General features: G+C 37.3%; 1 protein-coding gene across 5 annotated transcripts in view; it reads right to left on the bottom strand.

The window, feature by feature from the left end:
• The window catches only part of USP40 (ubiquitin specific peptidase 40), a 92,336-nt gene that overhangs the window by 37,385 nt on the left and 41,113 nt on the right, over positions 1-13,838 (bottom strand). For all 5 annotated transcript variants that reach the window (XR_004269022.1, XM_032277871.1, XM_032277868.1 and 2 more), the window contains 7 exons: positions 12,466-12,547; positions 10,452-10,623; positions 8,272-8,356; positions 7,247-7,317; positions 5,656-5,975; positions 3,086-3,209; positions 1,745-1,802 (listed from right to left, as the gene is read on the bottom strand). Coding sequence is in view for 4 of the 5 variants with exons in the window: in XM_032277871.1 (XP_032133762.1) it covers positions 1,745-1,802; positions 3,086-3,209; positions 5,656-5,975; positions 7,247-7,317; positions 8,272-8,356; positions 10,452-10,623; positions 12,466-12,547 (912 nt within the window). In the remaining variant the exon portion in view is untranslated. The remainder of the gene's footprint in view (positions 1-1,744; positions 1,803-3,085; positions 3,210-5,655; positions 5,976-7,246; positions 7,318-8,271; positions 8,357-10,451; positions 10,624-12,465; positions 12,548-13,838) is intronic.

The raw sequence follows: 13,838 nt of genomic DNA, 5'->3' as shown, positions 1-13,838 counted from the left end.
AACTGAAACAATTTATTTAAAGAGTTCCCAACTTAAAAAGTGCTTTTAAAATACTGTCTCTTTAAAATCTGTTCACTTTCACTGAACAGGTACTTACTGTGTATCGTCTATGTGCCAAGCACTGTACTAGAAACTGGAAATACAGTGGTAAGCAAACCAGTGTAAACTCAGTCCTCGCAGAACCTTATCTAATGGGGGAGGTGGATGTTAATGACACAAATAAAAGGGCAGCTACAGTGACAAATGTGATGAAGGAAAAGTACAGGGTGTCAGAAGAGTACATCAGCAAGATTAACTGGGATTGTGTAGCCAGGGATTAAAGGAGAAGGAACATTTCAGATGAGACCAAATAAACAGCTAGGGTTAAACGCAAAGGGAGCTGAAAGAGACTGAGAACTAAGAAGTCTTGGGAGTTGAAGAAAGCTTGTGCACTGAGAAACGCAGAGAAGTCAGCATGCGAACTGAGTTGTGAATAAAGCAGATCACAATGAGGTTACAGTTAAGCAGGGGTCAAATTATGCAGGTTCTTGTAGGCTAGGTTAAGGAATTAACCTATGTGCAATGGAAAGCACTAAATGGCTTTGAGCGCAGGAGTGACAGGAACTCATTCACATGTATTGAAGATGATCAAATGGTTTGGAGAGGGGCAAGAGTGGAACAAGGGAGACAAATTATAGGGATGACAGTGAACTATGCATTTTAATAAACCAATGATTTTTAATGGACTTTAATTGCAGTTATAATTTTTTTCTAATAAAATACATCCAGTTTAAATGTATATGGTTAAACCTAAATTTCCGTATGACCCAGCAACTCCAACGCAGTATATCTATGCAAGAGAACTGAAAACATATCTCCACACGAAGACTTGTGTGTAAAAGTGTATAGTGGCATTATTCATAAAAGTACAAAAGTAGAAACAATCCAGATGTCTATCAACTCATGTTTGTCCAGGATAAACAAAATGTGATACTATCCATATAATAGATAAAAATGGATAAAAACCAGTCAGCAATACAAAGGAACATGCTAAATCATGGATGAACCTCAAAAATGACATGCTACATGAAAGAAGGCAGACACAAAACACGTTTTATGATTCCAATTATATGAAATATTAAGAAAATCAAGTCTGTAGGGACAGAAAGTAGATTAGCAGTTGCCAGGAGTTTGGAATACAAATAGGTACAGGGATCTTTTTGGGGTAACGGAAGTATTCCAAAACTGGATCGTAGTGATGGTTATAGAACTCTCTACATTTACTGATAATTACTGAATTATACACTTAAATTGAGTGAATTTTATGGTATGTAGATTATATCTTAATAAAGTTGTTAAAACCTAATGCTAAGTGAACAGTGAGTTTGTTCACTACATAATTTATATATGTTCAGTACATAATTTATATAAATATGAAAATATCATATGTACATATACACATATATGTAATGATAACATATATAGTTCAATATGAATACATGGACTAGATACACATCCAAATCAGATATACTCATTGTATCTCAGGAAGGAGAGAAAGAACAAGTCTGAGGAGAACACAGAGAACTTTAACTTCATTTATAATGTTTCAAATAAAAACACATGACAAAAAGTTAACATTTGTCCATTTTGTGTGGTAGGTACATGAGTTTTCCCTAAATTATTTTTTGTATTCTCCCATATTTTTTTCAATTCAAAACCAAAATTAAATTAAACTAAGAACCAAAAAGCAAATGTAAATGATTACCTAGTTCCTTCATTAATTTTAATTCCTTTATGGCTTTAATTCGAATATCAAACACCGCCTAAAATAGAGAAATAAACTAATGACTATGTATAGATTGTAAAAAATGGGAGGAGGTGAAAATGAAGATTCTCACTGTGTGCATAGACAAATTATTTGAGATATTAATTACCTGACATTAAGTAGTTTTCCCCACTTGAAATATTTTTCCATCCCTGAAATTCTTTCATAAGATCAAAAGCAAAAACTTAGATCTTCATAGTTAAGTTTTTAACAATTGATGTTAATTGGAACAGAAAGGACACCTACAGAAAACTAAAGAAACAATTCTAGCTGAAAGGCGATGAGCTGGCAACCACTAACTTTTCTCATGAAAGCAAACAAAATAAACTGCAGGCAATCACATTTCTCTATGTTAGGAATGATGAATGTGGGGCTAATAAGCATAAAAATGTCTAATATGAGCCCAAGAGCACTATTTAAAATTTGTTTAAATTACTTTAGATTCCCTTTTTTAGTTTAAGCTAATTTCCTGTAGGATATAAAATCTTGGAAATTTAGGAGTAAAACCGATGTCAGGCACAATATACTCTATCCTCCCACCAATACCCCACACTGTGAAAACAAGAAACAGACTGAAGTCATAAAGAACTTCAGCAAAGTCTCTCACTTAGGATCAAGGTACTAGATCTTCTCAACTTTAGTATATTCATCTTATAGTGTAAATATTAACACAACTTAAGAAATTATAATATTTATATAAAAGAAAACATTCTAGTAAGTTTCAAATTGTTATAAAAAATCCATAATGAATTGAGACTACATAAATATAAAAAGGCATTTCCTGAGATGATGTTTAAGGAAACTAGTCTTCAAATGGAGAACTGAAAGAGTTCCTTTTAAGAACAGCTGGCTTTATAGAAAAACAGAGTATAATGTGAAACAATTTAAGATAAGTTAAAAAAACAAAAGTCCGTAACACAAAACCAAAACATACGTATACATAGTTTAAAAAAAATACAGAAAAGATCCTTGAAAATAGTATTTTCAAGAAAGCCAGAGAGTTTCATTTTGTGGGAGCCAGAGGATTCCATGAACTAACTAAATAAGTAACTCCCACATTCTAATTCTAGGCTTTGGAGGAAATTTTAAAAGGCATGTATTTTCTTGAAATATGCTAAGGGCTAACATAGGTAAACAAGCAATAATCAAATGTTAAAAAGCTGACTTCCTAAGATTTGAAGTCTATTGAGACAACTGTTCTAAAAGATTAAGGTATTGTTTTTTAAATAAAATTCTGTTAATGAAAATCCATCCGCTAACCTTTAATTATATTCTACTCACTGTATTAACAGTTGCTGATATTTTAACCTGCTTCTCTTCAGATTCTAACTGGCATAAATTTTTAACATGGAGCCAGTCAGTCTCATTCATACTAGTGACCCATTTCTCTTCCTTGGTCAACAAGCTGTAGGTAAAAAGAAAAGATCAGAAATTAATATCTTTTCTTAAGCATCACTTCTAAAACTCTGCATGTGTGCCTTAATGTGACTAATGAAAGGTGACCAAGTTCTACTGAGTCATCTCTATGAAAGTGGGCTATCCTTGCAGGGTGCTGTTAGGCAGTAGTCTATGGAGTCTATCTTCTTGACTCCAAATAGTCTTTGATTTATACACATAATTTGTTGCCACATTTTTCACAGAGAACTTCTGTAAATGAACAATCAGTTGCTGACTTCTGCCTGCACTGTGCAATCACTGGGGGGCTTTAAAAGAGCACCTATACCAGAAGCCCACCCCACTGGATCTAGATTTAGTTTAACAGGGCAGCCATGTGCAGCCTGTAGAATGAAACCGTACAAAAGTGCCACATCTAATGAGTGTCACAAATAGCACATACATTGTATATTTGCATTTTTATACAGAGTTTTGTTTTATAATAGCGGTTGGCAGTAGAGTATCTTGTTCTAACATCTCCTACAGAGAGTAGTAAAGGGTCTTGAAGGGGTGCCTTCTTTCTAATTCACACAGAAGCACTAATGGGCTTGCATAAGTCCTCTTTGGGAATGTACATCAGAGCCCTGAAACATAATTCTACTCTTTATTGCAGTTATTTCATTCTGAGATCCTACCTTAGGCTAGCAATCCCAAATAAAACAAAGTTTGAAGTACGAGATGTTCCCTGATGACTACCTTACAATAGTGAAACATTGTATGATAATCATGACAATGATCATCACATATTCACTAAAACATTTAGCACTTACCTGTGTGTACTTCATAAGCACTTAACTCCTTCAATCCTCTCTATGAAGTTGGCACTAGTTATTATTCCCATTTTATGGACGGGAAAACTGAGCAGAGAAAGATAAAATATTTTGCCCAGGGTTCCACTACATCCTACTGACTTGCTCAGGAGCACAGTTACGCTAACTATAATGCCACTTGCTCAGGAGCACAGTTACGCAAACTATAATGCCACGCAGATTACTATGTAGCCATCCAAGGTGGTTTATAAAGAGTCTACAAATCTCAGGGTTGTTGGGGTGGGGGGATGGAGAGAAGGATACAACTTCTTATCTACAAAATAATCATTATTAGGTTTAAAAAGAAAGGCACCCGAATGCTAACAGTGGTTGACACTTCATGGTGAGTAGGATACTGTTTTGGGTCTCTTCAGTCTTCACTTTCGTAATTCTCCAGTCCTAATAAATATATACTGCCTTTTATAAAGGAAATACAGAGGTTCTTTTAAACAAGGTGGGGAATATCTGAGAAACCCCTGTCCAAAAGAGTTATAGTGGTAAGTATAATATGAAATAAAAAATGATGAGTTCGTGTCCTTTGTAGGGACATGCATGAATCTGGAAACCATCATTCTCAGCAAACTGACACAAGAACAGAGAATCAAACACCACATACTCTCACTCACAGGCAGGTATTGAGCAATAAGAACACATGGACACAGGGAGGGGAGCATCACACACTGGGGTCTATTGTGGGGGTGCTAGGGGAGGGACAGTGTGGGGTGGGGAGGGATACATGGGGAGAAATGTCAGATATAGGTGACGGGGGGATGGAGGCAGCAAACCACCTTGCCATGTGTGTACTTGTGCAACAACCCTGCATGATCTGTACATGTACCCCAGAACCTAAATTAAAAAAAAAAAAAAAAAAGAAATAGCCTACAAGTGTTCTGCTTCTCTGCATCACAGCCACTGTAAACAATGATACAGAGGTCCTGCAATCAAAGTAAATTTGTAGCACTGAGAAAACGGGGAACTTGAAGTCCTCGATATATGGAAATATTGCAGTTACAGTGTATGACACAATGACTATACAGCAATGTGCTGCCACAGACAGAGATGACAAAAAGAGAGATGTGGTTTCAAATGTGACCACAGGATTCATGGGGGTAATTTGCTCTATTCGAGGCAACCGGGCTCTCAAGAGTACAGAAGGGATTATAAGGAAACAGTGAGTTGTCTTATGGGTCTCCTGAAACAAAATATCGAGAAACAATTTACCCATAATGTTAATACTTTCTTCAGGAAAATTTTCTGGAGTTTTCTCTGTGAGAATGTGCCTTTGGTTTTGTAACTGCCGCTAATCAGAATTCACTCGATAACATTTTGCATTACAGCCAACTAACTGATACCCTATATAGTCTAAAAAATCAGGGATATTTATATTATTTTGTCACCACATTTACCAAAAAGTCCCTTTATAAAAAATCATCTTTTTCTCTAAGTCACATAACCTAAAACATTCCCATATACAACATTTAGAACATAATGTCTAGGAATAAAGAAACATTCAACTCTTGTCACTAAAATCAAGCTTTAGAGTTCTGCTGGATGGTATTACAATTAAATCAACTTTTGGAAATCCTTTCTCTCTTGTTAGTGAGTTACCTGTTATCATCATGAGAATCCCGAATTAAAACTGAGCTTCCATTTCTGAGCCCTTGCTCCCTGAACGTCTTCCTCATGTCTTCCTGGGGGATGGCCGTCCAACTCTCCCTACCTGGACATCCAGCACTGTTGATGAAGATGACACCTGCTGGGATTGCTAAGGCTGTGAGGACAGTGCCCACTTCTGCATTTGATGGAAAGACATGTGGAGATTCTATCACCTGCCGACACTTTTCTCCTTCACTGCTTGTGTCTAGATGAAGAACATTTAAAAGCAGAGGTTCGCAGTCAATACCAGTTTGAATGTGGACTCCACCAACCTGCAATCATATCAAGACAACCATTAGTATAGGTGATATTTGCCACCATTGTAAATGTTAAAAGATTACTCTTAGAGAACTACCCTCATTTTTTCCAAGTAAAATAAAATTTTCACAAATGTCTGTTAAGCATCAGAGGAACAACTTCAGATTTTTCTTTGGAAACTTTCTTATCCACCTTTTATTTTTTTAGGAGAGAGATCTATTATAGACCAGAGACAGAGATTTATGAGTTATCAGGGGTGGTGATAAAGCCAGACTGGCCAAGGTCAGTTCACAGAGTGGCTGAAGTGCTCCTGGCCGCCTTCTGGGGATAGAAAATTCACTTTCTATCTGCAAACCACCCCCACTCCCCAACTCAGTACAGCTCCTCACTCTTCTAAATTCCCACAGGCATACACAGACCCCCACTCTAGCACGTATGGTGCAGTTCTTCACACGACGAGGGCCTAAAAGGACACAAATTGACCGGCCTTCGACCTTGCATCTGACACAAATAATAAAGGTACTCAAGAAACATGTCCTTGATATACAACTAGCATTGATCGTCCCTAACATTTATCAAGCATTTCAGTAGTTTCCTAATATCTAATTGCCCTGACATGAGCTGAATAAAATTTCATTAGTGACTTTTCTTTTTTTTTTTTTGAGATGCAGTCTTGCCTGTCATGCAGGCTGGAGTGCAGTGGTGTAATCTTGGCTCATTGCAACCTATACCTCCCGAGTTCAAGTGATTCTCTTGCCTTGGCCTCCCAAGTCACTGAGACTACAGGCATACGCCACCATGTCCAGCTAATTTTTGTATTTTGAGTAGAGACAGGGTTTCACCATGTTGGCCAGGCTGGTCTCAAACTCCTGGCCTCAGGTAATCTGCCCACCTCCTAAACTGCTGGTATTACAGGCCACAGTGCCCAGCCATCATAACTTTTTTTTTTTTTTTTTTTTTTTTTTGAGACAGAGTCTCTTTCTGTCACCCAGGCTGGAGTGCAATGGCACGATCTTGGTTCACTGCAACCTCCGCTTCCCAGGTTCAAGCGATTCTCCTGCCTCATCCTCCCGAGTAGCTGGCATTATAGACACATGCCACCATGCCTGGTTAATTTTTTGTATTTGTAGTAGCGATGGGGTTTCACCATGTTAGCCAGAACAGTCTCGATCTCCTGACCTCATGATCTGCCTGCCTCGGCCTCCCAAAGTGCTAGGATTACAGGCATGAACCACCTTAAAACATCCAAAATTATCATGAATATTTCTTCAGTAATTTTTTTTACCTCTACCCCATTCCACACAAAGATGTCTTCCCCATCAGCAATTTCAGTTTCACACAGTGTCAGTTCATCCCCTAGAAAGAAATCACCAGTGAGACCATTCATCATGACCATCAAAAAGACTGAGCTAAAGAAAAAGCTGAGACAAATATTTGTTTGAAAAGTATTTTTACTAAGGAAAATTTAAAAAGTAGTAATTATCTTTATTCTACTGACATTATTTCATTTTGTAATTTTTCTTTAAAATGTTGTTACAAACGCTTTGTGAACATGATGGCAGGACAAAAGAGTTAATACAAAGGCCAAGTGTACTTGAGGCATGTGACACCGGGAACAGGAGCTAAGCTGAGGCATGGAATGGTTCCAGCTTCACCAATATGTACATAGCACATGCTGTATGTCTTTGTGTGCTTCATGTCTCTCAACTTCAGTTTCCTCATTTATGAAATGGGGATAAAATAATTTTGTGAAAATCAAGTGAGATAATTAACATAAAACACCTATTACAAATTTTGGCCCAAATTAGATGCTAACTGCTGCTGCTGTTAATTCTCATTGTTTTGCTGCTATTTGAAGGAAGTAAATGCTTTCCAACTCTCAAAGTATTTCTTGTTTTGCTACAAAATCTGAAGCTGAGAGTTGAGAGAAAATCAAGCCATATAAATGTGATTCAGGTGGTTTGAAACCATTTTGTTCAACAATATGTGTTAATATAAATAATTCTAAAGTTTTTCAAGAAATTTTTGGTAGAGGTAGCCTTTATTTCAGAAAAAATAAAATGTTTCCGTATTAGAAGAATTTCACACATCCAAAATTATCATGAATATTTAATGTTTTTAATGTATCCATAAACTGGATACATTAAAACTTTGATAAATTATTTCTTTTGGAAAACTTACAGTGTGAAGATAATCTACTTAGTTAAGAAAGCAGTAGGTGGGGAATGACTAACAAAGAATAGAAGATCAGAGATGAGCCCAACAAAAATATAAATATAGAGTGAGTTGCTGTTTTCATATTTATCTTACCGTCAAGTGTCTGGTAAATGTGAAGTCCTGCTGGTACAAGCTTTGCAACACTAAGAACCATGTCACCTTCCCAAAATTCTAACAGCTGAAGAATATAATGAAAGAAAAGAGAACGTTGAAAAGTCGCATACGCTTACCACCTTTCCAGGTTACTGTGCCAACTGACGTGTAGATGACACAGGGAGCAAGCAAACGAATACTCTCACCCCCAGCCAACAATGAGAACTCGGAAATAAGGCAACACTTGTTAAATTAGTCAAACCCAAAGATGGCTAATCTCCTCCTTTACCGAGTGAAGAATTCTGGCATACACAAAGGGCACAACAACCATCTACACAATTCTGCTTAATATACACAAAGACCACTTTTCTCAGAAAGCAAGTTGATGAGCATGCCAGCCTAGGAATTTTTACGCAAAAGAGCAAAACTAATTTGCTGAATTAGTACTGTTCAGGGAAATGCAGCACTGACTCTAGCAAGCACTCATACTCTAGCTGCTTGAAAGGAATGTCTCCCATTGCCAATTTATAAAGTGGCATTACCAGTTTGCTTCACAGATTACCAGGTCTTTCTAGATCCAAGAGTCTGAGCACTGTGGCAACGTCACCAAAATAATATCACCACAAAAGTCATTTTTATCTAGTCTTTCTCTACGATGCCACAAAGTATTTTCTTAATCAGAACTTTCTTATTTGCAAGCAATTAGTTTGCTGTGAACTGAGCTTCCTAGCCTCTTGTCAGTAGCGTCCTACTAAGAGAATAGTTAGTAGAGATATACACTTACAATACCAAAAATCACAGACTGGAGTGTACCTCACACTTACAAAGTGAGTAAGATCTTTCCATTTAAAATATCCCTCTAGACAGGTTCAGATTCCCACATCCACCTGTATCAACAGTGCCAGAATTGGCTTAGAAATAAACTTCGAATGAAAAAGTTCAAAAATATTAGACAATTTTAGAAATCCTGGCACTGATAACCTCAAATAAACTAAGGTTAAAAGCAAAATGCTTTGCTTTTCTTAGCAAAAGAAAATCAAAAGAAAGCTAATAGTTTTGTGAGTAATAGGATTTTTCAGAAAATTCATTTAACTAGTTTCTGGGGAAAAAACACAAAAAGCTAACATTTTCTATCTCCTTTGATCGGAAAGTAGTATGGAGCGATAGTGATGAAGAGGTAAAAACCCTACATGAAGACGACAAAGACCAGGGACAGAGTCCCAGCTCCACCAACTAGATTTAGGACCACAGGCCAGATATTGAGTCTCTTTAAATTACACTGCCATTCTTCAAAATGGGGCTAATGAGGTTAAAGAACCAAATCACATAATTTATATGAAAGCAGTGTAAGTAAAATAAAGAACACTGCTGTTGCTATTATCATCATTAAAACATACCTAGAAAAAATATTTGGAAACTACAAAACTGTTTTTTTTTTTTTTGAGACAGAGCTCGCTCTGTTGCCAGGCTGGAGTGCAGTGGCATGATCTCAGCTCACTGCAACCTCCACCTCCTGGGTTCAAGCAATTTTCCTGCCCCAGCCTCCTAAGTAGCTGGGACTACAGGTATGCCACCATGCCCTGCTAATTTTCGTATTTTTATTAGAGACGGGGTTTCACCATGTTGGCCAGGATGGTCTCAATCTCTTGACCTTGTGATCTGCCCACCCTGGCCTCCCAAAGTGCTGGGATTACAGGTGTGAGTCACCATGCCCAGCCTCACTGTTTTTTACTATGGATTAGTAGATACTTTCCTTCACTTAAGAGTGTTATTAATAAATAATGTTCTATACTATAGGGTACATAGTTGCTTTTACTTGTTCAGTAATTCTCAGCTGTAAAGAACATGCTCATCTTTTTCTCACTCTCTTTGAAAGACAATTTGCTTTCATTTATTTTCTAAAAAAGAGACAATTTTATACTCCTTCTTCCCTCCAAATAAAATCCACCAGGCCTGACTGCCCACTTGAAAAGCTGCTGGTAGGAGCTGTGCAGAAAAGCCTCTCTAAAAGACTTAGGAGCAGGAGAGAAGATTCGGGTCATCCCTCTATGAAGTGGCAGATGTCAGATCTTCCTAAGCAGCTTTGAAAAATAAAATAGTATCCTAAACAAAATGAAATGGAGACTCTAGCTGGAGATGGTCCTGGATGTCTCAATTAAGAGGAATTAAGGCTACATTACCTGAAATATGGACTGCCGGAGATCTCCTAAAGTTTTTCTTTTATCAAAGGTCAAATCCCACACGCTTTCTGTTTGAGAGACTACTGGGTGCAGAGCCCCATTGAAGAAATGATACTGAGGGCCCAGGTGAAGATGCAATTCAAAAGTATTGTTTGCAGAATCACATTCTGCCCTTTAAAAAGAGGCACAAAAATACACAAATACTGTGTTTTTATAAGAGACACTGTGTTTTATCTCAAACCAAAGATATCTGACTTACAATACAAATAAGTTCTCCATCCCACCTAAGTAACAATTTTTCTTCTATATGCCACAATTAGTCACTTTAGTTTTTCAGTCAATAGCAAAAGTTCAGCTGTCACCATGAATTCCAAGAGAAAACTGTTTTTAATGCAGGCTGCAATGATAACTCCATTTCTCTGAACAAAGGCTGATACTTGAAATCTTCTGAGATTATATTATAGTTATTAACAAAATGCTAGAGACCTGCTCACATAATTTTAAGTAGCAGATTTACTTCTGTCATCTATCATCCTTATTTTCACTAGATTTTGCAGATTCTCCCATGAAACTTTTTGTTTTTTTGAGACAGTCTCACTCTGTCTTCCAGGCTGGAGTGCAGAGGTATGATTTTAGCTCACTGCTACCTCCGCTTCCCAAGTTCACGAAATTCTCCTGCCTCAGCCTCCTGAGTAGCTGGGACTACAAGCAATCACCACCATGCCCAGCTAATTTTTGTATTTTTAATAGAGATAGGGTTTCACTGTGTTGACCAGGCTGGTCTTGAACTCCAGACCTCAGGTGATCTGCCCACTTCAGCCTCCCAAAATGCTGGGATTACAGGCCTGAGTCACGGCACCCAAGCCCATGAAATATTTGAAGCCAGTAGCATGATCCTCCAGAGTGCATGTTATCCAGGCTAAAAGTCCTTGGCAGCAGCCTGGTGTTGGCTGCTCTTCTCTGAATCCACTCAGCTGACTCAAAGCCAGCGCGAAACACAGGTAGAGTCTGATTAATGTGGAGCTGGAACGAGGCTCATCACAACTCAGGTTCTTCAGGATACAGTACTTTGATGAACGTGGCCAGAGAGCACGACCACATGAAAGACCTTAGTGTGGGCTGATGACAACCCCTTAGGCTCTGCTTTTTTTCTTTTCTTTAAATAACAACTGCTAGTCCAGACCACTTATGCCATGCAGGTTATTTTTTGGATTTAAGATATTTCACTGTCAAGTTATAATCTTTTTAGTATCTTTGTTTTTGTTGTTTCTTTGATCTTGTGCCATTCACTGTACTTTTTCCCCCAGCTCCGAGCCAATGTTAAAAATGTCAAATACATCCTGCCATATAATCAGGCATTTGGGTCCACAAGGAGATCACAGGAATACCCGTTTTCCTAACCCAATATCTTACTAACCCTATCAGAGCACAAATAAAGAACCAGTTCTTCAATCAAAGGTGAGGCCCCAAAAGAGAATGCTGAGATCATGAAGTTCTCACAAACCATCTCTTTAAGTAAGAATCCATTATAGGCTTTCCCCCAAGATTAGCATTGGATTTAATAGGTTATAGAATCCATATTTCTCTCCTTCTGAAAATCTGCCCACCTCTGGTCCTCTCTCACTACATGCCAGTTTGCTACAACTACTTACCTATGAAGGGTGATTTTAATGGCAGGCTCTCTTTGGACCCAAGGAAATAATCTGGCCAGGTTAGGATACAATTCATTTAGCCCAACTATGTGCTCACTGATTTCTCTACTCTTCTTAGGCTTTAATCACTACTTAGCAATGGCCATTTTATGTCATCATTTAATTCACTCTCACAGATAAGAATCATTTTAAAGTAAAAGCTACCCTCACTATAAAAATTCAGCAGCAAAGCAGACGCTGGCATTAATTAGTTGAACATTTTTTTAAAAAAAATTAATTTTCATTATTTAATGCCTGAGCCCTAAATCAGATCATTATGCTCTGGAAATACTATTCAAACTCTAAAAGTAATTTAAAATTACCTTTTTGTTTGCAGTTCAATGTTAGCTGCATCCATTTCATTCAGTAAATGACATGGAACCCCATATCTTGGATTAGCTCGAGCTGTGAACAAAATTTTTCATTAACTTGTGTTGGCTAAATGAAATCTGGTTGCTGGAAGAGGTAGCATGAAGATTAGAAAGGACCGTCCTAGGAGCTAAGAGAGCTGCTACTAATTAGCTGTGTGAATACAAATTTTCTCAGGATCTCAGTTTTCCCAACTGAAAAATGAAAAAATAAAAACAAATGAAATGTAAACAGTTCTTCAAGACAAGCTAGAAGAATTCCATTTTTTCAACTCTTTTATTTTTTTAAAAAGAACACCCAGATTTTCATCTTTTTTTTTTTTGAGGCAGAGTCTTGCTCTGTCACCCAGGCTGGAGTGAAGTGGCGCAATCTTGGCTCACTGCAACCTCTGCCTTCCAGGTTCAAGTAATTCTCATGTCTCAGCCTCCGAGTAGCTGGGATTACAGGTGCGTGCCACCAAGCCTGCCTAATTTTTGTATTTTAACTAGAGATGGGGTTTCACCATGTTGCCCAGGCTGGTTTTGAACTCCTGGTGTCAAGTGATCTGCCCACCTCAGCCTCCCAAAGTGCTGAGATTACAGGTGTGAGGCACCAAGCCTGATCTCAGATTTTCATCTTGAATACAAATATATAATAACTGACTACTGCATAAATTCTGGGATTTTTTTAGGTGTAAAAAAAATAGATACTGCTTGTAATTTCACTCCCAAGACACACACATATGCACACACACATGTGCGTACACACACAGATATTTTAAAAACTAGGATCATATTCAACAAATCTGTTTTCATTTCATGTACTGTATTTTTCCAGTCTTAAATGACTGCATAGTAGTCCATTCTATAAGTAGCATAATTAACCTAACCAATCTTTTTCTGTTATACATTAAGGTGATTTCCATAATTTACCATTAGTCATTATTTTAAAATAGTAGGAACAATAAACATCTTTAAGCATAATAGTCATATATAGCTCTGATTACTTCAAGACAAACTTGTGAAAGTACAATTACTGGTTTAAAGGGAATGACAGTTTCAAGGCTCTTAAATATACAAACTGATCGTATTACATACTACCAGCTGTGGAGAAAATGTCAACTGTTGAGACCCAGAGTCACAGAAACAGTATCTGACTTGGTGGGGCATCTCACTAAAGTTCATCTCATTGGCATTCTTTTTTTTTTTTTGATTACAGGTTAAATTGAAAATTTTTTGAAAAATAGGAACCTTTGTTTTGTAAACTGCTTATTTATATCCTCTCCCCAATTTACTAATGAGCACAATGAAATATATGTAAGCACAATCTACAGAGAGGGGAAATTAAT

Source organism: Sapajus apella, unplaced genomic scaffold (genome assembly GCF_009761245.1).
Source record: "Sapajus apella isolate SASKATOON/1434 unplaced genomic scaffold, GSC_monkey_1.0 scaffold10, whole genome shotgun sequence".
NCBI classification, from domain to species: domain Eukaryota; kingdom Metazoa; phylum Chordata; class Mammalia; order Primates; family Cebidae; genus Sapajus; species Sapajus apella.
The sequence above is the reverse complement of the archived record's forward strand: the minus strand, read 5'-3'. Positions and strand labels throughout refer to the sequence as shown.